Source organism: Saimiri boliviensis, chromosome 13 (assembly GCF_048565385.1).
Source record: "Saimiri boliviensis isolate mSaiBol1 chromosome 13, mSaiBol1.pri, whole genome shotgun sequence".
NCBI lineage: Eukaryota > Metazoa > Chordata > Mammalia > Primates > Cebidae > Saimiri > Saimiri boliviensis.
In genome coordinates, this window is record NC_133461.1 from 24,303,697 (window position 1) to 24,328,982 (window position 25,286).

General features: G+C 37.9%; 1 protein-coding gene across 11 annotated transcripts in view; it reads left to right on the forward strand.

The window, feature by feature from the left end:
* The first annotated feature begins 132 nt into the window (after window positions 1-132).
* The window catches only part of STARD6 (StAR related lipid transfer domain containing 6), a 36,057-nt gene continuing 10,903 nt past the window's right edge, over window positions 133-25,286 (forward strand). Inside the window, exons 1-5 of one of the 11 annotated variants that reach the window (XM_074383420.1) lie at window positions 740-757; window positions 866-932; window positions 1,872-3,831; window positions 4,206-4,288; window positions 23,238-23,364. In XM_074383420.1, coding sequence (XP_074239521.1) covers window positions 3,742-3,831; window positions 4,206-4,288; window positions 23,238-23,364 — 300 coding nt within the window. In that variant the 5' untranslated portion in view covers window positions 740-757; window positions 866-932; window positions 1,872-3,741. Of the gene's footprint in view, window positions 3,832-4,205; window positions 4,289-23,237; window positions 23,365-25,286 lie in introns of all 11 variants that reach the window. The other 10 variants (XM_074383415.1, XM_074383418.1, XM_010336794.2 and 7 more) reach the window with 10 other exon arrangements.

The following is a 25,286-nucleotide window of genomic DNA, read 5'->3' on the forward strand; positions in this document are numbered from 1 at the left end:
GCGCATGCGCGGGGGGGGTGGGGGCGGTGCGCATGCGCGGCGGTGGGGCGCGGGGCGCGGGGCGCGGGGCGCGGGGCGCGGGGCGCGGGGCGCGGGGCGCGGGGCGCGGGGCGCGGGGCGCGGGGCGCGGGGCGCGGGGCGCGGGGCGCGGGGCGCGAGCGGAGGCGAGGAAGCGGCCGGGCCGCTGAAGAGGATGCCGTGGGACGCTGTGTCGCGACCCCTGCTGGGAGGTGCAGTTTCTCACTCCTTCCTGGGGCTGGGAGGAGCGGATCTGGGCTGCGTCCTAGGCGCTGCCCCCCACGCCCCCCAAACCTCCGTCGCAGCTGTTCTCGGCCAGTTTGCTTCGGCCGGCCCAGGGGTTTGCGGGAGGGGACTCGGTGAGGAGGGAGACTTCAGGGCGCTGGCGGTGGTCGTCCCGGTCGCTGAGAGCCCCGCAGCTCCAGTCCTTCCAAGTGAGCTCGGCCTTTCAGAGCATCCCCTCCCAAAAATAAAACATCTCAGCTGACAGGCAGCCCTCCTCGCCGCTTTTTTCGGTCCCTCTTCAGCGCCTTTCCTGTCGCCCCCCGGAGCCTCTCACACACAAAGCAGATGGGAGATTGGAGAGCAGACTCTGGCCAGGGATGGGATTGAACAAACTCCCTGGAAGGCTTGATTCCCGGGGAAGAATGGCAGTGACCCAGCACGGACGGGGCACCCGGCCAGCCAGCCCAGAAAGAGGGACATTATACAAACAGATGGAAAGACCCACTAACAACAGGTGTGAGCCTAGCCACAAAGCTGGAAATAATCCAGTTTCAACCAAGTGGTGTATCAAAAAAAGAGGCCATCCAATGTTGGTTTATGTTTATTTTCCACTGACCCTAAGAGTGAAGATCTCCTTGACCATGTCTCCGTCTAAATACGTTCCAGCTCGTGCGACGTTCCGTCACCAGGTAATACAACTGTTCGCGCTTTCTTCTTTTTACCCTTTGTAGCCTACTAAATTTTACCTTCCTTTTTCTCTTACCAAATGAAAAAGTCCAGAAGCTATAAGGTTCAGTTTAGTGGTTCAATTAAACACAGGTCTATGTGGCAGTAATAGTTTTTTTAAATTATTTTAATAATTTGAAAATAAGACATACCCTGCTAGTGGTATGTTCCAATAATCTTCAAAGTCTCTAGATCTATTAATATCAAGTAGGTTTCTAAAAGGAAATCAAGAACGGTGTTTTAAATTCTAATACAAGACCTGGTCAGGGATTAAGCAAGGATCGTTAATGACATGAGCTTAAAAAGTTAGATTTTTGTATCCACGTTCCACCTAAAATGTCTTTTTAAACTGAGTTTCTTCAAAGCCGTTTCTTAGAGATTATTTTTATGAACAGTATTTTTTTAAAGTTTTTCACACTATCTTTTTCTTTCATCTTGGGACATACATATAGCCCATGTTTCTTTTTTTTTTTTTTTTTTTTTTTTTTTTTTTTGAGACAGAGTTTCGCTCTTGTTACCCAGGCTGGAGTGCAATGGCGCGATCTCGGCTCACCGCAACCTCCGCCTCCTGGGCTCAGGCAATTCTCCTGCCTCAGCCTCCTGAGTAGCTGGGATTACAGGCACGTGCCACCATGCCCAGCTAATTTTTTGCACTTTTAGTAGAGACGGGGTTTCACCATGTTGACCAGGATGGTCTCGATCTCTTGACCTCGTGATCCACCCGCCTCGGCCTCCCAAAGTGCTGGGATTACAGGCTTGAGCCACCGCGCCCGGCTAGCCCATGTTTCTTAATGAAGACAGTATAGATAAAAGACATTGAGAAAGATATAAAAGAAATTATCAAATATATTTACCTAATTCATGGATCAAAATAATTCCAATTCTGCCTTGTTTCCTCACAGGTTAAGAGATACGGATATTTCCACAAGGATTTGGAGGGGATCCCCAATAGTTACTAAAATTCTGGATTAGCTCTGTCTGGAAAAGTAAAGAAACCAGGACTCTGCTAGGAAAGAGGAGGAGGTTATAATAATGGTTTACTAAAACTTTTCAAATATAGAGGCTCTCAAGTACCTGCTGTGCCTTGCTGGAGAATTAAATAAGAGAAAATAGATTTACGATCCAACCTGAAGAGTTTTAGGTGAGAGGTAAGGAAGAAATGTCCCAATAATTAAACTTTAAGAAGGTTTGTTTAAGTGCTAAGGAGGCAGGTCTTTGGAGAGCTTTTTAAATGATGAATTTACATGTGTCCATTTTGTAAAGAGAAACTAACCATTTTGTTATCCCAGTATAGGGCTTCACACTATTTCAAGCATTTTTACATATATTATAATATATGTAAGCCTTATAATAACTCAGTGAGATAGATATTATTATCCTCATTCTATAGATGTAGAAATTGAAATTCAAAGGTTAAGCAATTTACTCAAAATAATATAGCTGGTACTAAGTGACAAAGTCAGGATTTGAATCCTGCTCTGTTTTCACCTTACCTGCCAGCTTCCCCTAACTGAAAGCTGGATAATCAGCAAAGGACCAGTGAGACTGCAGCTTCCTTAACCCATTCACAGAAGAAATAGTATCTAATATCTTTCTCAACTGTTGCTACGCTTACAACAGTGCCTGTCTCAGTCCTTTTGGGCTACTATAAGAAATTATCAAAGACTGAATGACTTGTAAACAATAAATTTAATTCTCACAGTTCTGGATCCTAGAAGTCCGAGATCTGGGTGGCATCATGGTTTGGTTCTGGTGAGGGCCCACTTCTAGTTGCAGACTGCTGACTTCTGGCAGTGTCCTAGAAGGGGCCAGTGAGCTCCCTGGGGTCCCTTTTGTGAGGCCACTAATCCTATTCACAAGGGCTTTGCCCTCATGACCTAATCATCTCCTGATATCACCTTGGGAGTTAGGATTTCAACATATGACTTTTAGAGAGACAAAAACATTCAGTCCATTGCAGTTTCTAAATTCAAGTAGGGTTCAGTCAATGTGTTTAAATTGAGTTGATTTAAACTTGATCCTCTCTGAGGAGGTGACAGTTAAGCAAAGATATCTATGAAACAGTCAGTCATGTGAACACATTGGAGAAGAAGGTGACAAGCAGAAGAAACAGCAAGTACAAAGAACCTGAGGTAGGAAATTGCTTGATTGTATTTGAGGAACAGCCAGGAGATCAAATGATTGGAGCTAGGTGAACAAGAAGACGACTGGTAGGAGGTATATTTGAAGAGGAAGCCAGCGGTCAGATCACTTAGTGCCACTGCTACTCACTTTAAAAAGATTAATCTTCAAGAACATATAACCAACAGATCGTGATGCTTTATAAGAGAAAGGAAGCATGATTAATCTGTTAGAAATTAAAATTATTTATTGAATAACTGTCATCCAGGCACTGCGGTAGAACCTTAAGCGTATCATCTCATTTAATCCTTATACTAATTCTACAAGGTAGATATTATCCTAATTTTACACCTTGAGAAAAATGGAAAAACAAATATTAAGTAACATGCTTCACACAATTAATAGGTGGCAGAGACAAAATATGACCCAGGTTTCTGATTCCAAAGTCTAGATTTTTCTACTCTACCACAGTTTCTCATTTGAAAGACTGTAAGGAGAGAGGGGTTCATGCATACATGCATTCAGCAAGTAATTATTGTTCATTTATATGTGACAGACACTATAGAAATAGTATTAAAACGTAAGATAGCACTTAAGTTTTTACATGATTATATTCTTAACAGTTGTTTGTTTTTAAAACTTTGCAGATAGATGGACTATAAGGCAATTGCCCAACAAATGGCCCAAGAAGTTTTAGGCTATAATCAAGATACATCGGGCTGGAAAGTGGTTAAAACTTCAGTAAGAAAATAAGTTAAATTATGTTTTCATAGTTTTTAAATAAGAAACAATTCATTGTAAAGACTTTTATTTAAAAAAAAATTCTGTGCTAGTTGCAGTGGGGTGGATCTATAGTACCAGCTACTCAGGAGGCTGAGACAGGAGGACCACTGGAGCCCAGGAGTTTGAGGCTGTCATGCACTATGATTGTGCCTGTGAATAGGCACTACTCTCTAGTGGGCAACATAGTGTGGCTCTATTCTGAAAAAATAATAATAATAATATATATATATATAATATATATATATATATACATATATATTTTAACAAACCAGAAAAAAAATCGTATTTAAATTTTTGTTAGTTTTTCATTTTCATTTTTCTGCATTTAACAGCTAATTATTTGTGGATTTTTATTCCCCTTTGAGAAAAAGATAACTGTTTCCAGTAAGCCTTCTAGAAAATTCCATGGAAATCTGTGAGTACAATTTTCTATTTATAATTACTGTTTTAACTTCAATGGCATTGTATCTGGAATTTCAGTACTGCTTTATTAGCTATAATAAATTATTTTATAGTAATAAATAGAAATTATTAAGTCACTAGGCTGAAAAAAAATGTGATATTAGTAAAATATGGCAATTAGATACCATCCAATCTTCTATTTCCAAATCTGATAACAATCAGATTTTAAAAATCCCTTCTAGGCTGGGCGCGTTGGCTCAAGCCTGTAATCCCAGCACTTTGGGAGGCCAAGGCGGGTGGATCACAAGGTCAAGAGATCGAGACCATCCTGGTCAACATGGCGAAACCCCGTCTCTACTAAAAATACAAAAAATTAGTTGGCCATGGTGGCACGTGCCTGTAATCCCAGCCACTCAGGAGGCTGAGGCAGGAGAATTGCCTGAACCCAGGAGGCGGAGGTTGCGGTGAGCCGAGATCGCGCCATTGCACTCCAGCCTGGGTAACAAGAGCGAAACTCCATCTCAAAAAAAAAAAAAAAAAAAATCCCTTCTAATTACTAATTCACTCACTAAAACAGGAAATTTCTATTTCAAGAAATAATTACTATGAAAGCAGATTGGTAATTTCTTGCTAACAATATTATTTTATGGACTTTAAAACCCTTCACCTGTCCATTAAATGAACCACTAAAAAGTAAAGTTTATTTCTTCATTTTGTTTTTTTGAGACGGTCTGGCTCTGTCACTAGGGTAGAGTGTAGTGGCACAATCTCAGCTCACTGCAACCTCTCCCTCCTGGGCTCAAGCAGTCCTCCCACATCTGCCTCCTGAGTAGCTGGGACTACAGGCACACACCACCACGGCCAACTAATTTTTGTATGTTTTTGTAGAGATGGGGTTTCCCAGGCTGGTCCCAAACTCCTGAGCTCAAGCAATCTGCCTGTCTCAGCTTCCCAAAGTGCTGGAATTACAGGCCTGTGCCACTGTGTCTGGCCTACCTCCTCATTTTAAATAAAATATGCTTTTTTTTTCTATATACTGCTTTTAAATACTTTTAAAGATCGTATTATTTCAAATACAAGTACACTAAGGAAAAGTATGTTGACTTTTTTAGTTTTATTTTTCAGAGTTCATTTATTGCTCATGATAGTACATCAAGGCCATCAGATCATCATAAATTTCATTCAATTCCTTTTGGAGTCCATCACAGGCTTCTTACCAGACATTCCCCAGCACCAGCCCAGAGCCTGGTAGCCCCTCTGGGTATAGACCCAGAATAACAATCACTGCAATCTGACTCTCAGGAAGCCCCATTCCTAGGGAAAGGGGGAGAGCACCACATCAAGGGATCACCCCATGGGACTAGACAATCTGAACAACAGGCTTTTAAGTTCCAAAGCATTCCACTGGAATAGTCTACCCAAATAAAAAGAAAAAAGTAATTCTGGTAATCTGACAAAACAGGTTCTATAACACCTCCAAAACATACCAGCTCCCCAGAAATGGATCCAAACCAGGAAGAAATCTGTGAATTGCCATTTAAAGAATTCAGAATGTTGATTTTTAAGCTACTCAAGGAGATACCAGAGAAAGATGAAAATCAACTTAAATTTTTTTTTTATTGTATTTTAGGTTCTGGGGTACATGTGCAGATCATGCAGAATAGGTACACACATGGCAATGTGGTTTGCTGCCTCCATCACCCCGTCACCTACATCTGGCATTTCTCTCCATGTTATCCCTTCCCAATCTCCCCACCCCATCAGTGTCCCACCCTTGGTCTCCCCCAGCAGACCCCAGGGCGTGATGCTCCTCTCCCTGTGTCCATGGGTTCTCATTGTTCAACACCCAGCAATAAGTGAGAACATATGGTGTTTGATTTTCTGTTCTTGTGTCAATTTGCTGAAAATGATGACTTCCGGATTCATCCCTATCCCTACAAAGGACACAAACTCATCTTTTTGTATGGCTGCATAATATTCCATGGTGTATATGTGCCACATTTTTCTTTTCCAGTCTATCATTGGTGGGCATTTGGGTTGGTTCCAGGTTTTTGCTATTGTAAACAGTGCCGCTGTGAACATACGTGTACATGTGTCTTTATAGTAGAAAAATTTATACTCCTTTGGGTATATACCCAGTAGTGGGATTGCTGGGTCAAATGTAATTTCTATTTCTAGGTCCTTGAGGAATCACCACACTGTCTTCCACAACGGTTGAACTAGTTTACATTCCCACTAACAGTGTAAAACTGTCCCTGTTTCTCCACATCCTCTCCAGAATCTGTTGTCTCCAGATTTTTTAATGATCACCATTCTAACTGGTGTGAGATGGTATCTCAACACAGATTTGATTTGCATATCCCCAATAATCAGTGATGATGAGCATTTTTTCATATGTTTGTTGGCCTCATACATGTCTTCTTTTGAAAAGTATTTCTTTGGATGGGTTTGTTTGTTTTTTTCTTGTAAATCTGTTTTAGTCCTTTGTAGATTCTGGATGTTAGCCCTTTGTCAGATGGGTAGAATGCAAACATTTTTTCCCATTCCGTTGGTTGCTGGTTCATTCTAATGATGGTTTCTTTTGCTGTGCAGAAACTGTGGAGTTTAATTAGGTCTCATTTGTCTATTTTGGCTTTTGTTGCCAATGTTTTTGGTGTTAGTCATGAAGTTCTTGCCTATGCCTATGTCCTGAATGGTTTTGCCTAGGTTTTCTTCTAGGGTTTTTATGGTGTTAGGTCTTATGTTTAAATCTTTAATCCATCTGGAGTTAATTCTAGTGTAAAGTGTCAGGAAGGGGTCCAATTTCTGCTTTCTGCACACTGCTAGGCAGTTTTCCCAACACCATTTATTAAACAGGGAATCCTTTCCCCATTGATTGTTTTTGTCAGGTTTGTCAAAGATCAGATGGTTGTAGGTGTGTGGTGTTGCCTCCAAGGCCTCTGTTCTGTTTCATTGCTCTATATCTCTGTTTTGGTACCAGTACCATGCTGTTTTGATTACTGTAGCTTTGTAGTATAGTTTGAAGTCCAGTAGTGTGATGACTCCAACTTTGTTCTTTTTGCTTAGAATTGACTTGGCTATGTGGGCTCTCTTTTGGTTCCATATGAAGCTTAAGGTGGATTTTTCCAGTTCTGTGAAGAAGGTCATTGGTAGCTTGATGGGGATAGCACTGAATCTATAAATTACTTTGGGCAATATAGCCATTGTCACGATGTTGATTCTTCCTAACCATGAGCATGGAATGTTTTTCCATCTGTTTGTGTTCTCTCTTATTTCCTAGAGCAGTGGTTTGTAGTTCTCCTTGAAGAGGTCCTTTACATCCTTTGTTAGTTGTGTTCCTAGGTATTTTTTTTTTTTTTTTTTTTTTTTTTTTGAGACGGAGTTTCGCTCTTGTTACCCAGGCTGGAGTGCAATGGCGCGATGTCGGCTCACCACAACCTCCGCCTCCTGGGTTCAGGCAATTCTCCTGCCTCAGCCTCCTGAGTAGCTGGGATTACAGGCACGTGCCACCATGCCCAGCTAATTTTTTGTATTTTTAGTAGAGACGGGGTTTCACCAGGTTGCCCAGGATGGTCTCGATCTCTCGACCTCGTGATCCACCCGCCTCAGCCTCCCAAAGTGCTGGGATTACAGGCTTGAGCCACCGCGCCCGGCGTTCCTAGGTATTTTATTCTCTTCGTAGCAATTGTGAATTGGAGTTTGCTCATGATTTGACTCTCTGTTAGTCTGTTATTGTTGTATAGGAATGCTTGTGATTTCTGCACATTGATTTTGTATCCTGACAATTTGCTAAAGTTGCTTATCAATTTAAGGAGATTTGAGGCTGAGATGATAGGGTCTTCTAAATATACTATCATATCATCTGCAAATAGAGACAATTTGACTTCCTCTTTTTCTAATTGAAAACCCTTTATTTTTTTAATTTTTTTTTTCTTGCCTAATTGCTCTGGCTAGAACTTCCAATACTATATTGAATAGGAGTGGTAAGAGAGGGCATCCTTGTCTAGTGCTGGATTTCAAAGGGAATGCTTCCAGTTTTTGCCCATTCAGTATGATATTGGCTGTAGGTTTGTCTTAAATAGCTTTTACTATTTTGAGATATGTTCCCTTGATACCTAGTTAATTGAGAGTTTTTAGCATAAAGAGCTGTTGAATTTTGTCAAAGGCCTTCTCTGCATCTATTGAGATAATTATGTGGCTTTTGTCTTTGGTTCTGTTTATGTGGTGGATTATGTTTACCGACTTGCATATGTTGAACCAGCCATGCATCCTCAGAATGAAGCCTACTTGTTTGTGATAGATAAGCTTTTTGATGTGCTGTTGCAATCAGTTTGCCAGTATTTTATTGAAGATTTTTGCATCTATGTTTATCATGGATATTGGCCTGAAGATTTCTTTTTTTGTTTAATCTCTGCCAGGTTTTGGTATCTGGATGATGTTGGTCTCATAAAATGATCTGGGAAGGATCCCCTCTTTTTGTTTGTTTGGAATAGTTTCAGAAGGAATGGTACCAGCTCCTCTTTGTATGTCTCATAGAATTCAGCTGTGAACCCATCGGGACCTGGACTTTTTTTTGGTTGTTAGGCTATTAATTACTGCCTCAACTTCAGCCCTTGTTAGTGGCCTATTCAGGGTTTCAACTTCTTCCTAGTTTAGGCTTGGGAGGGTGCAAGTGTCCAGGAATTTTTCCATTTCTTCCAGGTTTACTGGTTTATGTGTATAGAGTTGTTTGTAATAATCTCTGATAGTAGTTTGTATTTCTGTGGAGTCAGTGGTGATAGCCCCTTTATCATTTTTTATTGCATCTATTTGATTCTTCTCCCTTTTATTTTTTATTAATCTGGTTAGCACTCTATTTTTGGATCCTTTGAGAAAACCAGCTCCTGGATTTATTGATTTTTTTTGAAGAACTTTTTGTGCATCTCCTTCAGTTCTGCTCTGATCTTATTTATTTATTGCCTTCTGCTAGTTTTTGAGTTTTTTTAAACTTGCTCCTCAGCTCTTTCAATTTTGATGATAGGGTGTCAATTTTAGATCTTTCCTCACTTCTCTGGTGGGCATTTATTGCTATAAATTTCCCTCCAGACACTGCTTTAAATGTTTACCAGAGATTCTGGTACGTTGTGTCTTCATTCTCATTGGTTTCAAAGAACATCTTTATTTCTGCCTTCATTTCATTGTTTATCCAGTTGACATTCAGGAGCCAGCTCTTCAGTTTCCATGAAGCTATGTGGTTCTGAGTTAATTTCTTAATTCTGAGTTCTAATTTGATTGGCCTGTGGTCTGAGAAACTGTTACGATTTCTGTTCATTTGCATTTGCTGAGGAGTGATTTACTTCCAATTATGTGGTCAATTTTAGAGTAGTGTGATGTGCTGCTGAGAAGAATGTATATTCTCTGAATTTGTGGTGGAGATTTCTGCAGATGTCTATTAGATCTGCTTGGTCCAAATCTGAGTTCAAGTCCTGGATATCCTTGTTAATTTTCTGTCTTGTTAATCTGTCTAATATTGACAGTGGAGTGTTAAAATCTCCCACTATTATTTTGTGGGAGTCTAAGTCTCTTTCTAGGTCATTAAGAACTTGCTTTATGTACCTGGGTGCTCCTGTATTGGGTGTATATATATATATATATATATATATATATATATATATCCTTTTACCATTATGTAATGCCCTTCTTTGTCTCTTTTGATCTTTGTTGGTTTAAAGTCCATTTTGTCAGAGTCTAGGATTGCAACTCCTGCTTTATTTTGTTCTCCATTTGCTTGATAAATCTTCCTCCATCCCTTTATTTTGAGCCTATGTGTGTCCTTGCACATGAGATGAGTTTCCTGAATAGAGCACACCGATGGGCCTTGACTTTTTATCCAATTTGGCAGTCTGTACCTTTTGATTAGGGCATTTAGCCCATTTACATTTAAGGTTAATATTGTTATGTGTGAATTTGATCCTGCCATTTTGATGCTAGCTGGATGTTTTGCCCATTAGTTTACACATTTTCTTCACTGTGTCGATGGTCTTTACCATTTGGTACGTGTTTGGAATGACTGGTACTGGTTGTTCCTTTCCTTGTTTAGTGCTTCTTTCAGGCACTCTTGTAAGGCAGGCCTAGTGGTGACTAAATCTCTCAGCAATTGCTTGTCCATAAAGAGTTTTATTTCTCCTTTGCTTATGAAGCTTAGTTTGGCTGGATATGAAATTCTAGGTTGAAAGTTCTTTTCTTTTAGGATGTTGAATATTGGCCCCTACTCTCTTCTGGCTTGTAGGGTTTCTGCTGAGAGATTTGCTGTGAATCTGATGGGATTCCCTTTGTGGGTAACCTGACCTTTCTCTCTTGCTTCTCTTAGCATTTTTTTCCTTATTTCAACCCTGGTGAATCTGATGATTATGTGCCTTGGGGTTGCTCTTCTCAAGGAGCGTCTTTGTGATGTTCTCTGTATTTCCTGGACTTGAATGTTGACCTGACTTGCTAGGTTGGGGAAGTTCTCCTGGATAATATCCTGAAGATTTTTTTCCAGCTTGGCTTCATTCTCTTCATCACATTCAGGTACACCTATCAAAAGTAGATTAAGTCTTTTCACATAATCCCATATTTCTTGGAGGCTTTGTTTATTTCTTTTCACTCTTTTTTCTCTATTCTTGCCTTCTTGTTTTATTTCATTGAGATGTTGTCAATATCTGATATCCTTTCTTCTGCTTGGTTGATCCAGCTATTTAGACTTGTGTATGCTTCGCAAAGTCGTCGTGCTGCGTTTTTCAGCTCCATCAAGTAAAGCTATTTATTCTAGATAGCATCTCATCTAACCTTTGTTCGAGGTTCTTAGTTTCATTGCATTGGGTTAACACATGTTCTTTTAGCTCTGAGAAGTTTGTTATTACCCACCTTCTGAAGCCTGTTTCTGTCAATTCATCAGATTCATTCTCCATCGATCTTTGCTCCCTAGCTGGTGAGAGGAGTTGGGATCCCTTGGAGGAGGAGAGGCATTCTGGTTTTGGGTGTTTTTATCCTTTTTGCACTGGTTTCTTCCCATCTTTGGATTTATCTACCTGTGGTCTTTGTAGTTGGTGATTTTCTGATGGGGTCCCTGAGTGAACGTCCTTTTTGTTGATATTGAAGCTATTTCTTTCTGCTTCTTAGTTTTCCTTCTAACAGTCAGACCCCTCTGCTGCAGGACCGCTGGAGATTCACTCCCAACCCTGCTCACCTGGGAATCATCCACAGGGGCTGCAGAACACCTAGAGTTGCTGCCAGTTTCTTCCTCTGCTATCCTCGTCCCAGAAGGGTACCCACCAGATGTCGGCTTGAGCTCTCCTTTATGAGGTGTCTCTTTGGGTATATGGGGGTCGGGGAGTTGCTTGAGGAGATAGTCTGTCCCTTACAGGATCTCAAGTGCTGTGCTGAGAGCTTTGTTGTTTCATGCAGAGCTGCTGGAGGTACCTTAAGTCTGCTGCAGCTGAACTCATAACAGCCTCTTTTCCCAGGTGCTCTGTCCTAGGAAGATCAGCTTTATTTATAAGTTCCTGTCATGCTGCTGCCTTTTTTCACAGATGCCCTGCCCCGCACGGAGTAGTCTAGTCACAGTCTGCCAGCAGAGGTATTACTGAGCTGCCACAGGCTCTGCCCAGCTGCTGTGTGAACTGCCTTGGTAGTGGTGGACTGTGTCAGTAGTGAGGGATGCCCTTTCCCCCCACTGAGCTGGACCATCCTGGGTCCAGCTGCGCTTGCTACAAAACTCTCAGTCCAGAGCATTTCAGATTGCTTGTTTTGTGGGGGTGGTACCCGCCGATCCAGATCGCCTGACTCCCTGTCTCTGCCCGCTCCCTTTCAGTTGAATGGGCAGCTCTGTCTCCCAGGTGTTCCAGTCGCCAGTCAAAACAGCCATCCAGACTTGTGTGAGTTTCTGTGCGCCAACCTGGCACCAGCTGGAACCGTGGCATTGAAAACTCATGGTGCTTTTTGACCCAAGAATCTCCTGGTCAGTGAAAACTTGTTTGGAAATGCAGTGAGCACTCACCCTCTGTGCTGTTCTTGCTGGGAACTGCACTCTGGAGCTCTTCCTATTCAGCCATCTTGGATCTGCTCAAGAGTTTTTTTTTTTTTTTAATACATGAAATAGATGAAAAAATCTCCAGAGAAATAGATATCATAAAGAAAAAAAAATTACAACTTCTGGAAGTGAAAGACACACTTAGAGTAGTACAAAACGCACTGGAAAGTTTCAACAACATACTAGAACAAGTAGAAGAAAGGACTTCAGAACCCAAATTCAAGACTTTCAAATTAACCCACTCAGACAAAGACAAAGAAGAAAGAATTTTTGAAAACTGGGACTAGGCATAGTGGCTCATGCCCGTAATCCCAACACTTTGGGAGGTGAGGTGGGTGGATCACCTGAACTCAGGAGTTTGAGACCAGCCTGGGCAACATGGCAAACCCTGTCTCTACTAAACATACAAAATATTAGCTGTGCATGATGGTGGATGCCTGTGGTCCCAGGTACTTGAGAAACTAAGAGTGAGAGGATCACTTGAGCTTGGGAGGTGGAGGTTGCAGTGAACCAAAACCACACCACTGCACTCCAGCCTGGGTGAAAGAGTGAGACCCTGTCTCAAAGAAACAACAACAAAAACAACAACAACAACAACAAAAATACGGGCAAAGCCTCCAAGGTATTTGAAATTATGTTAAACATCCAAACCTAAGAATAATTGGTGTTCCTGAGGAAGAAGAGAAATTTAAAAGTTTGCAAAACTTATTTGAGGGAATAATTGAGGAAAACTTCCCTGGCCTTACTAGAGATCTAGACATCTAAATGTCAGAAGCTCAAAGAACACCTGGAAAATTTGTTGCAAAAATATCATCACCTAGACACATAGTCATTAGGTTGTCTACAGTCAAGACAAAGGAAAGACTCTTAAGAGCTGTGAGACAAAAGCATCAGATAACCTGTAATGGAAAACCTATCACATTAACAGCAGATATTTTAGCACAAACCTTCCAAGCCAGAAGGAATTGCTCTTCTATCTTTAGCCTCCTGAAACAAAATAATTGTCAGCCAATAATTTAGTATCCAGCAAAACTCAGCTTTATAAAAGGAGAGCTAAAGTCTTTCAGACAAACAAATGCTGAATTCCACCGCAGTGGAATAAAACTGGAAATTAACTCCAGAAGGAACTCTAAAACTGCAAAGACATGGAAATTTAATAATCTGCTCTTGAATGATCTTTGAGTCAACAATAAAATCAAGATGGAAATTTAAAAATTATTTGAACTGAACAATAATAATGATACCACTTATCAAAACCTCTGGGTGATGCTAAGAGGAAAGTATATAGTATTAAATGCCTACATCAAAAAGCCTGAAAGAGCACAAATAGACAATTTAAGCTTACACCTCAAGGAATTAGAGAAACGTGAACAAACCAAACCCAAAGCCAGCAGAAGAAAAGAAATAACAAAGATCAGAGCAAGAACTAAGTGAAATAGAAACAAACAAAAGATAAATGAAACAAAAAGCTGGTTCTTTGATAAGATAAACAAAATTGACAGAAAATTAGATTAACCAAGAAAAGAGAGAAGAAGATCCAAATAAGCTCAATTAGAAATGAAATGGGAGATATTACAACTGATACCACAAAAATACAAAAGATCATTCAGGGCTACTATTAACACCTTTACATGCACAAACTGGAAAATCTGGAGGAGATTGACAAATTTTGAGAAAATACAACCCTTCTAGATTAAATGAGGAAGAAATAGAAAATATGAGAAAAAAATTAAAGTAGCAAGATTGAAAGTATAATTTTTAATTGCCAGCAAAATGTCCAGAACCACATGGATTCACAGCTGAATTCTATCAGACATTCAAAGAAAATTGGTATGATCATAGTGAAACTATTCCAAAAGATAGAGAAGGAATCCTCCCCAAATCATTCTGTGAGGCCAGTTTGATCCGAATACCAAAACCAGTAAATGACATAACTAAAAAAGAAAACCACCACAGACCAATATTCCTGATGAACATAAAGGGAAAAATCCTCAACAAAATACAAGCTAACCAAATCCAACAGCATATCAAAAAAATAATATATACCATGATCAAGTGGGTTTTATACCCATGATGCAGGGATGATTTAACATACCCAAGTCAATAAATGTGATACATCACATAAGCAAAATTAAAAACAAAACGTGTGATCATCTCAATAGATGCAGAAAAAGCATTGAACAAAATCCATCATCGCTTTATGACTAAAACCTTCAACAAATAGGCATAGAAGGAACTTACTCCAAGTAATAAAAGCCATCTATGACAAACCCACAACCAGCGTTATACTGAACAGGGAAAAATTGAAAGCATTCCTCATAGGAACTGGAACAAGACAAGGATGCCTATTTTCACCACTTTTATTCAACATAATGCCAGAAGTCCTAGCTGGAGCAACCATCCAAATGGATGGAATACTACTCAGTTATAAAAAGGAACAAAACAATGGAATTCACAGCAACCTGGATGGAATTGGAGACCATTATTCTAAGTGAAGTAACTCAGGAATGGAAAACCAAACATGATATGTTCTTATAAGTGAAAGCTAGGCTCTAAGAACACAAAGGCATAAGAATTATATAGTGAACTTTGGGGACTCTGGGGAAGGGGTAGGAGGAGGGTGAAGGATAAAAAGACTACACATTGGGTACAGTGTACCCTGCTCAGGTAATGGGTGCACCAAAATCTCAGAAATTACCACCAAAGAATGTATCCATGTAGCCAAAAACCACCTGTTCCCCCCAGAACTATTGAAATAAGTCCAAACATTTTATCATGATCTGCAGGTCACTATCTGGGCCGTGCTTACCTCTCTGACCTCATTTCTGACCACATCTCTTCATTCTCCCCATGTCACAGCCACAATGAAATTTTGTTGTTTGAATGCACTGAACTTAAACCCAGCTCAGAGCCTTCTTAGTTGCTCTTCTCTTGCCTGACAAGCTATTCCTCCAAATGTTTCCAAGTCTAATGTCATTTTTATGTTTAAGATCTCAGTTTCATTTTCTCCTCTTCAGAATGACCTTCCTGGCCACTTGGCCAAAGTTCCCAAATACCACACTAAGCTTCTATTTACTACACTGTTCTGCTGTTATCTTCTTCATAGCACTTTTCACTATATGAAATTTATCTTCTTTGTTTTCTTATGTATTATATGTCTCTCTTATTAGAATATAAACTTGATGAGGATACTAACCTTAATAGGCACCAGACTAGAAATAAATCACTTGTGTTCACTGCAGTGTCCCTAGCACTAGAACAGTGCCTCTCAGTGAGATGCTCAATAAATGTTTATTGAATGAATTTATGGACTTTAGTTATATTATATTGGCTACCAAATGTAAAGATATATCTTATAACTGCAGGACAAAAAAAAAAAAAAAAACTCAAGGTAATTTTTCAATACTTATGCCTTTTCTTAACATTTTGCCACCCAAAAAGGGCCTTTTATGGTTAGCTTTAAGCATTTGCCTCTATGTGTGAGAAGAGGGGCATTTCTTTGGTTGGAATTTCATTTCTTTCTGCTCTTAAAAGTATGAAATGCAGACCTACCAGCATACAGGTCTACACATTTCCCTAAGTGTTACAAGCAGTGAACATTAATGTCTTATTATATGACAGGCACTATGCTAAATACTTTTCTTTCATTTTCTAAATGTATTTCTCATGTTTCCTGTGGTGTAAGTACTATTACCCCATTTTACAGATGAATAAGGGTCTGTGTAAGTTACAATCTCCAAGTCACCTAGTTAGTGAGACAAAAACTTAGACAGCAAGACTTTACCTCAGAAGCCTGTGCTTTCTTAATCATTACTCTCTCTGACATCCTCCATACTGTCAGATGTATCTGTGGAATAATCAAGGCAGATTATCCAGAGATGGATTCTAGCAGAATATGCCTTTTCTCTACCTTTATACATTTCATGCTTGTTTAGCATACTACATGCTCCTCTGACAGTTATTTCCATACTACTTATTACTACCATCATTACCACCACTTCATTTAATCCTCTATTGTACCTCTGAGGCAGACACGTGGGACAGTTTGTAAGTTTTATAAATTAAAACTTTTAGATTTAAACAGGTTGTATTTGTCATTTTTCATACTGCTGATAAATCCCAAAGTGTTGGGATTACAGGTGTTAGCCATGAGCCCAGCCCTCCAGTATAACATTTAATAGCAGTGACAAGAGTGGACATCCTTGTCTTATTCCTTATCTTAATAGAAGAGTATTTAGTTTTTCACCATTAAGTATGATGTTAGCAGTGGAGTTTTCATAGGTGCCCTTTATCAAGTTGAAGACATTTCCCTAGACCATTCATGTATCTTCTTTAGAAAAATGTTTACTCAAACTCTTTTTTTTTTTTTAATTGGATTGTCTTTTTATTGTTGAGTTGGAAGAGTTATTTATACATGTGGATACTAGTTTAGTATCACATATATGTTTTGCAACTATTTTCTCCCATTCTGTGGGTTGTCTTCTCACTTTCTTGACGGTGTCCTTGGAAGCACAATCTTTTAAAATTTTGGTGAAGTTCAAGTTATCAATCTTCCGTTGTATTAGTTGTGCTGTTGATTAGGTCATATCTTTGCATTTAGATTTCTAGTTGTCCCAGCACTATTTTACATGTAGGTCAGTTTTGATCACTTTGAGTTAATTTTCTCTATGGTGTGAGGTAGGGGTCCAATTCAATCTGCATTTATATATCCAGTTATCCCAGCACTATCTTTGGTTTAGGTTGCTCTGACCCAAGGTTGCAAAGATTTATTCCTAAGAATTTATAGTTTTATCTCTTACATGTAGGTCAGTTTTGATTACTTTGAGTTAATTTTCTGTATGGGTAGGAGTCCAATTCAATCTTTGCATTTAGATATCCAATTGTCCCAGCATTATTTGTTAAAGATTCTTTTTTTCTCATTAAAGGGTCTGGGCTCCTTTGTCAAAAGTCAATTGGCCATACATGTTAGGATTTTCCTTTGGATGGTCAATTATATTCAATTGATCTCTATGTCTATTCTTAGGCCAGTACCACGCAATCTTCATTACTTTAGCTTTTTAGTAAGTTTTGAAATTAAGAAATATGAGTCCTCCAACCTTTCTCTTTCAAGACTGTCTCAGCTATAATGGTCCCCTTGCATTTCCATATGAATTTTAGACACTCCAGCCTGGGCAAAAGAGCAAGACCCCATCTCAAAAATAAGTCGGCTAGAATTTTGACAAAGATTGCTTTGAATCTGTAGTTCAATTTGGAGAGTTATTGGCATTTTAAAAATTGTCTTCCAGTACATAAACATAGCATGTCTCTCTGTTTATTTTGAGCTTCTCTAATTTCTTTTAAAATGTTTTATAAGTTTCATTATGTCTTAAACTTGTTTTTTACTCTAACACCATTCAGTGACTTTTGTTAAATTTATTTCAAGGTTTTATTCTTTTTGATGTTATTCCAAATGGAATTGTTTTCTGAATTACTTAAAATATTTTGTAATGCTAGTATATAGAAATAAAATTGATTTTTATATATAGATTCAGTATTTTAAAACTTTACTGGATTTATTAGTTGTATCATTTTAGTGGATCCTGTTGTTTTTTCTGTATATAAAATCCTGTCATGAAGAGTTTTTCTTCTTCGTTTTCAGTTTGGATAACTTTTATTTGTTTTTCTAACCTAATTGCCTGGGCTAGTACCTCCAATACATTTTTTTTTTTTTTTTTTAAGACAGAGTCTCACTCTGTCACCAAGGCTGGAGTGCAGTGGTGTGATCTTGGCTCACTGCAACCTCTGCCTCCCGGGTTCGAGCAATTCTGCCTCAACCTCCTGAGTACCTGGGATTGCAGGCGTGCACCACCACACCTGGCTAATTTTTGTGTTTTTAGTGGAAACGGGGTTTCACCATGTTGGTCAGGCTGGTCTCAAACTCCTGACTTCGTGATCCACCCACTTTGGCCTCCCAAAGTGTTGAGATTACAGGTGTTAGCCACTGAGCCCAGCCCTCCAGTATAACGTTTAATAGCAGTGACAAGAGTGGACATCCTTGTCTTATTCCTGATCTTAATCAAAAAGTATGTAGTTTTTCACCAGTAAGTATGATGTTAGCAGTGTATTTTTCATAGGTGCCCTTTATCAAGTTAAAGACATTTCCCTAGAGCCCTCACTTTATGAGTGCTTTATCCTGAATGGGTGTTGGATTTTGTCATATGTTTTTTCCACATCTATGGAAATGATGTGGTTTTGTTCTTTAGTCTATTAAAATGGTATACTATACTAATTGATAATTCACATGGTAAACCAACGTTGCATTCTGGGATAAATCCCACTTGGTCATGGTTTATAATCCTTTTTATACATTGCTATATTTGGTAGGCTGAAATCTACTTTCCTGAAGATTTTTGCATATATATTCATAAACGATACTGATGTGTAGTTTTATTTTCTTATGATGTCTTTATCTGGTATTTATATCGGGTTAAAACTTGTCTGGGAAATGTTTCCTCCACTTTTATTTTCTGGAATAGTTTGTGAAGGATTGATGTAAATTTTTCTTTAAATATTTGGTCAGGTTTACCAGTGAAGCCATCTGAGCATGGGCTCTTTTTGTGGGGATTATTTGAATTACTAATTCAGTTTCTGTCTTGTTATAGATACATTGAGATGTTCTATTTCTTCTTAAATCCGTTTCAGTAATTTGTATTTTTCTAGGACATTGTCCATTTCATCTGAGTTATCTAATTTATTGACACATCATTCTTCTATTGCAACCCTTTTTATTTCTATAGGTTCAATAGTACTCACTTTCAGTCTTGATTTTAGTTGAGTCTTCTTTTTTGCTTAGTCCATCTTGCTAAACATTTATCAATTCTGTTGATCTTTTCAAAGATACAACTTGTGGTTTTGTTTATCTTCTTATTTTTCTATTCTCAATTCATTACCTTCTGCTGTAATCCTTATTATTTCCTGCCTTCTACTATCTTTGGTTTACGTTGCTCTTCTTTTTCTGATTTTCTAAAATTAAAGGCTAGGTTATTGATTTCAGAACTACTTTTTAAAAATTATAGACATTTACAACTATAAATTTTCCTCTAAGCACTGCTTTTGCAGCATCCCATAAGTTATGACATGTTGGGTTTTCATTTTTATTTATCTCAAATTATTCTCTAATTTTCCTTTGGCTTTATTTTTCTTCTTTGACTTATTGGTTGTTTAACAATGTTTTGTTTAATTTCCACATATTGGTGAATTTCAAAAATTTCTTTTGTTAAGATTTAATTCCATTGTGTTAGAAAAAAAATACTTTCTAAAATTGCATTCCTTGAATTTGAGACTTGTTTTATTGCCTCATAGATGGTCTATTCTTGGAGAATGTATGAGGTGCCCTTGAGAAGAATGTGTATTCTGCTGTTTTTAGGAGTGTTCTATAGGTGCCTCTTAGATCTAGTGTTGTTCAAGTGTTCAATATTCTTGCTGACTTTCTGCTGATTGTTTCATTGTTGAAAATGACCTATTGAGGTTTTTAATTATTATTGTGAAATGATCTATTTCTCCCTTCAGATATGTCCGTTTTCTCTTTATGTATTTGGGGCTCTATCATTAAATTAATATATATTTATAATTATTACATCTTCCTAACAGATTAACCCTTTTATCATTATAATATATACTTATTTGTCTCTACTAATAGTTTTTATCTTAAAGTCTATTTTATCTGATACTAGTAAAGCCACCTCAGTTCACTATGGTTCCATTTGCATTGTGTATCTTTTTCAAAACTTTTACATTCACCTATATGTATCTTTGTATTTAAAGAGAATCTTTATAAAAGATATAGTTGGAATTTATTTAAGGTAAAAAAAAAAATTGCTGTCGACAATCTCTACATTCTGATTGGCTTGTTTAATTCAGTTGCATCTAATGTTATTGTTATATGGTTGTATTTATGTCTGCCATTTTTTGCTGTATTTTAAAAATGTGTTTTGTTTCTGTATGTCTCATGACTATTTTGTTCCTCTGTTCTTTTACTACCTTCTTTTGTATTAAGTAGGCTTTGTTAAGTGTATCATCTTTAATTCCTTTAATAATTTTTTGAACTTTTTGGGGGGTTATTTTCTTAGTAATAACTCTAGGTGCTACAATATATATTTTAACTCATCAGAATCTACTGCAGGTGTATACAAACTAAATTCCAGTAAGATATAGAAGCTTTACATCTACATAGTTCTGGTCCCTTCCCAAACATTTTGTGTTGTTTTTTGCTGTACATATTATGTCTATATATATTACAAATCAAATACCATATTGTTATAATTGTTTTATTTAAAGAAGTTAATAGGAGAATACATACATAAAGATATTTCTATCTTACCCATCTAAATACATATATACATCTATACAAATATATCTATATAGAACCATAGCTGTAGAAATATATTCTCTCTTATTTGCCATTTCTGGTTCTCTTCATTTGTTTCTGTGGATAGTTTGAGTTACTATCTGCTGTTATTATTTTATTCCCATATAGCTTTATTTCCATTCCCCTCCATTGTGTTTATTGTCAGTTATATGTATACATATTATAAGCCCAATAAAATATTATATTGTTTTATGAAATTGTCTTTAATCAGTTAATAAAAGAAAGGGAAATAAATATGTAATTATGCTGTCCTTTATCATTAGCTATATACTTATTGTTACTGTAACTCTTTATTTGTAAGGACTGAATTACTATTTTTTGTATCTTCCTTTCACCTGAAGAACTTCCCTTTAGTATTTTTTGTAAGGCAGGACTACTACCAATAAATTCTTTCAGTTTTTCTTTGTCTCAGAATATCTTTGCTTCACCTTTATTTTTGAAAGATAACTTAGCTGGATATAGAATTCTTTTTTGGTAGCTTTTTTTCTTCAGCTCTTTAAATGTCATTTACTTCCTTCTGGCCTCCATTGTTTCTAATGGCATGCCAGCTGTCAGTCTTTTTATGATTTTCTTCTATGTATTTTTTTTTTCACTTCTTTCAAGACTTTATTTTCATTTTCAGAATTTTGATTATGGTATGTCTGGATGTGGATTTTTTTCCACCTATACTACTTAGAATTCAATGAATTTCTTGAATGTAGTATTTTTCTTCAAATTTTTAGATATTTTAGTCATTATCTTATTTCTGTATTTCTTTACATATTTTTTTCTTTTTCTCTATCTTGTTTTTAGAGATGGGTCTCACTCTCTTATTCAGGCTGAAGTGCAGTGTCTGTTCTTTCCTTCTGGTACTCTCAAAATGTCTATGTTGATGTATTTAATGGTATAGCACATTTATCTAAGGCACTGTTTATTTTCTTTATTTCTTTTTTTCCCCCTGCTTTCCTTAGTTCTTTGAACATATTTATAATCATTGCTTTGAATTTTTTACACAATAATTCCAACATCTTTGTATGAAAAGGCCCCCTAAAATGTAGTTTCTACTGCCTGCTGTTTTTCCTAATTATAGGTCACATTTTGCATGTTTCTTTGCATGGCTCACAGTTTTTTGTTGAAAACAATATTTTAGGTAAAATATTGTAGTAACTCTGGATACTGACTCCATCCACCCCTCCTGGGTTTGTGGTTATTTGTTTGGTCATTTGTTTATCTGTTTGGTTATTTAGCTGGACTAATTCTGTGGAGTCTGTTTCCCCCACAGTCTGTAGCCTCTGCTATCTCTGCTCTAATTTTTTACTTGGGGTTATCTTTTAGCCTGGATTTTTATGGATCACTCCTTGGTCAATATAAGCCATTTTGTGGTAATTTTTATTCTCTACTGTCAAATATGTATGTGGATTGGAGACTGCTTTCATAATTCAAGGAGTTTTGTGGTTTTGCTCTGCATTTAGCCAGGGACTGGTAGTTTGGAAGTTTTGTCTCCAGTCACTCCTCAGAGGATACAGCCTTCAGCATATACAGTCTTCCAGACCCAGTCATGATTCTATTTCATTTTAAATTGGGTAGAATAGATTATTGTGCAGTCAGCGATGCATCACAGGTTGTACTATACCTACATCCCTGAGTCAGTAAGGCATCAGCTCTTTGCTAATCAGTCTGAATGTGGCTGGGGAATACTTTCAAGTCTGCACCACATCTTGCCTTGATTGCTACTGAGTAAGCAGAGCCTACGTGTAAGCACAGCCTTACAGACCCCAGGGATGAGTGAGCTAATCTTAGTGGGTCACTTTAGCTGTATGTTTCCCTACTTCTCTCTGTTAAGCTTCCAGCTGGTCCTCTTTGTTTCTTTGTTGCTGTTAGTTTCATGCAGCTATTAGCCTTCCAATTGTTCACCAACAAAAAAAATAATTTCTGCCTTACAGCCACATAATACAACTGTAATTCATACTTTTCTTACCTTTACAAAGTGACTGGAAAATAAAAGATTAGCCACTGAGTGGACACCCTAAACCAGGGGTTGGCAAGGTTTTTCAGTAGAAGGTTAGAGAGTAAATACTTTAGGCTTTGCAACCCACATGGTCTCTTGTAACTACTCAACTCTGTCAGTATTAGCACAAGAGCACCCAGAGATAACATATAAATTAATGAGTGTGGCTATGTTTCAATAAAACATTACGGTTGGCCCTTAAACAATGTGAGAGTTAGGGGCGCCAACCTACCATGCAGTCAGAAATCCCATTATAACATTTGACTCCCCAAAAACTTAATTACTAATAGCCTACTTGTAGAAAAATTAATTTTGAAATAATGTATATTTATTGCAATGCCTATTTAAGTAAACCTCACTACTTCCAATCGAGTATTAACATTGAATTGCTGATAGTACCTTCGAGTTTCCTTCATTGCTGTTTGCTAAATTAGCCTACCTTTATGCTTTGACAGTATTATATTTTCAGCTTAGACTAAACTTTAAGTTTTGAATTTTCTTTATTTTGTTAACTGTAGATATCGTGTTGAAGGGATAATTCCAGAATCAGCAGCTAAACTATCTGATTTCCTCTACCAAACTGAAGGCAGAGTTACATGGGATAAGTCATTGCAAGTGTATGATATGGTACACAGGATTGATTCGGTAATTTGTTGTTTAACACTAGACTTTTAGTACATTAATATATTTTTAGTTTATACCTTAGTGAGTTGAGTTTATTAAAACTACATTAAGTAGACAAAGTATTTTATAGTTTCAAATTGACTTGAAGTCTTTATAAAAGCCTTAAAAGTTCCCTCTTTATTTTCCAAGGGTTTAATTCTAATTAACTTTATTCTGCTTCTTAATGTATATTACATTTTGAATCTGGTAAGCTCTCTTGCAATGTGTGCCATTTGTTATAAGGGAACAGAACTCAGGGATTCACCTCCATTCCATGGAAAACAAAGGTTAAGTATGACCCCTTGATGGGAAGTCTGTAGACTTATTTTAGTCATGTTACATTAGGTATTAGGAAACTTACAATCATGGCAGAAGGGGAAGCAAGCACATTTTACCATGGCAAAGCAGGAGAGAGAAGAAGCACAGGGGGAGATGCCACACACTTTTAAACCATCAGATCTCATGAGAACTCACATCGCAAGAACAGGAGCAATGCAGACACATACCATAAGGACTTAAAGAAAAACAGCATATAATGTTTAAGAGTAAGTGTATGAGACCGTTCTCCCACTGCTCTGAGGAAATACCCAAGACTGGGTAATTTATAAAGGAAAGAGGTTTAATTGACTCACAGTTCTGCATTGCTGGGGAGGCCTCAGGAAACTTATAATCATGGTAGAAGGCAAAGGAGAAGCAGGCACCTTCTTCACCAGGCAACAGGAGAACAGCATGGGAAAAACTGCCCCCATGATCCAATTGCCACCACCTGGTCCCTCCCTTGACATGCGGAGATTACAATTCAAGGTGAGATTTGGGTGGGGACACAGAGCCAAACCACAGCAGTAAAAATAAAGTAAGGAAATAACATTATATAGAAGGTTGAAGTTTAGGAACTCTTTCAAATATATTATCTCAGTTAAATAGATATAAAGAGGGAGAATAAAACAAAGAAAAAACGCAAAGGTAACTGGAGTAGAAAGTTAAAGATACAGTTGAGAGAAGAGACAATGTGAGAGACAAGTATGGTTTAGAGAGAAGAAAGGATTAATATGAGGTAAGGGCAGAATGAAAGCTCAGGTGCAGAAAAAATAAATGACAGGAATGATGATACATGGTAAAAAGAGGTTGTATTAGTCTGTTTTCATACTGCTATAGAGAACTACCTAAGACAGCAATTTATGAAGAAAAGAAGTTTAATTGACTCAAAGTTCTATAGGCTTCACAGGAAGCATGACTAGAAGGCCTCAGGAAATTTACAATCATGGCAGAAGGTGAAGGGGAACACCTTGGCATGAGATAACAGGTAACTCTTGTTTCTTTGGCAGAACAGGAGAGAGAGGGAGCTAAGGGGGAGATGCCACATACTTTTAAACCATCAGATCTCATGAGAACTCATTATCACGAGAACAGTGATTGGGAAGTCTGCCCTATGATTCAGTCACCTCCCACCAGGCCAATCCTCCAATTAAACATGGTATTTTGGCAGGGACACAAATCCAAACCATATTAGAAGTAGCAACAAGGATGAAGAAGTGGGATAAGTGATTCTAAACTTTGGTCCAGCACACTATAGATATCACATTTATTTATTAAAGCCATAAAAATAACCACCTGGAGGGATGGGGGCATGATTCTTTTCTCCTCCTGTAATGTACTAAAATTCATTCCCCATTTCTGTTATTATTTGTGTTTTCTCCCTCGTAGGAAATCTGTTTGTGGGGGAATACCGACTTTGTTCCAACCTCTCCCAGACTGATGTGTATGTTCTTTTGACTAATTAATTCACTTCACTAATACTTTTTGAGCAACTGTTGTGAACTACATACTGTTTCAGGCATTAGGGACACGTAAGGGAAGAAGAAGAAATTGTCCCTGCTTTCACAAAACTTGTATTTTCATCAGAA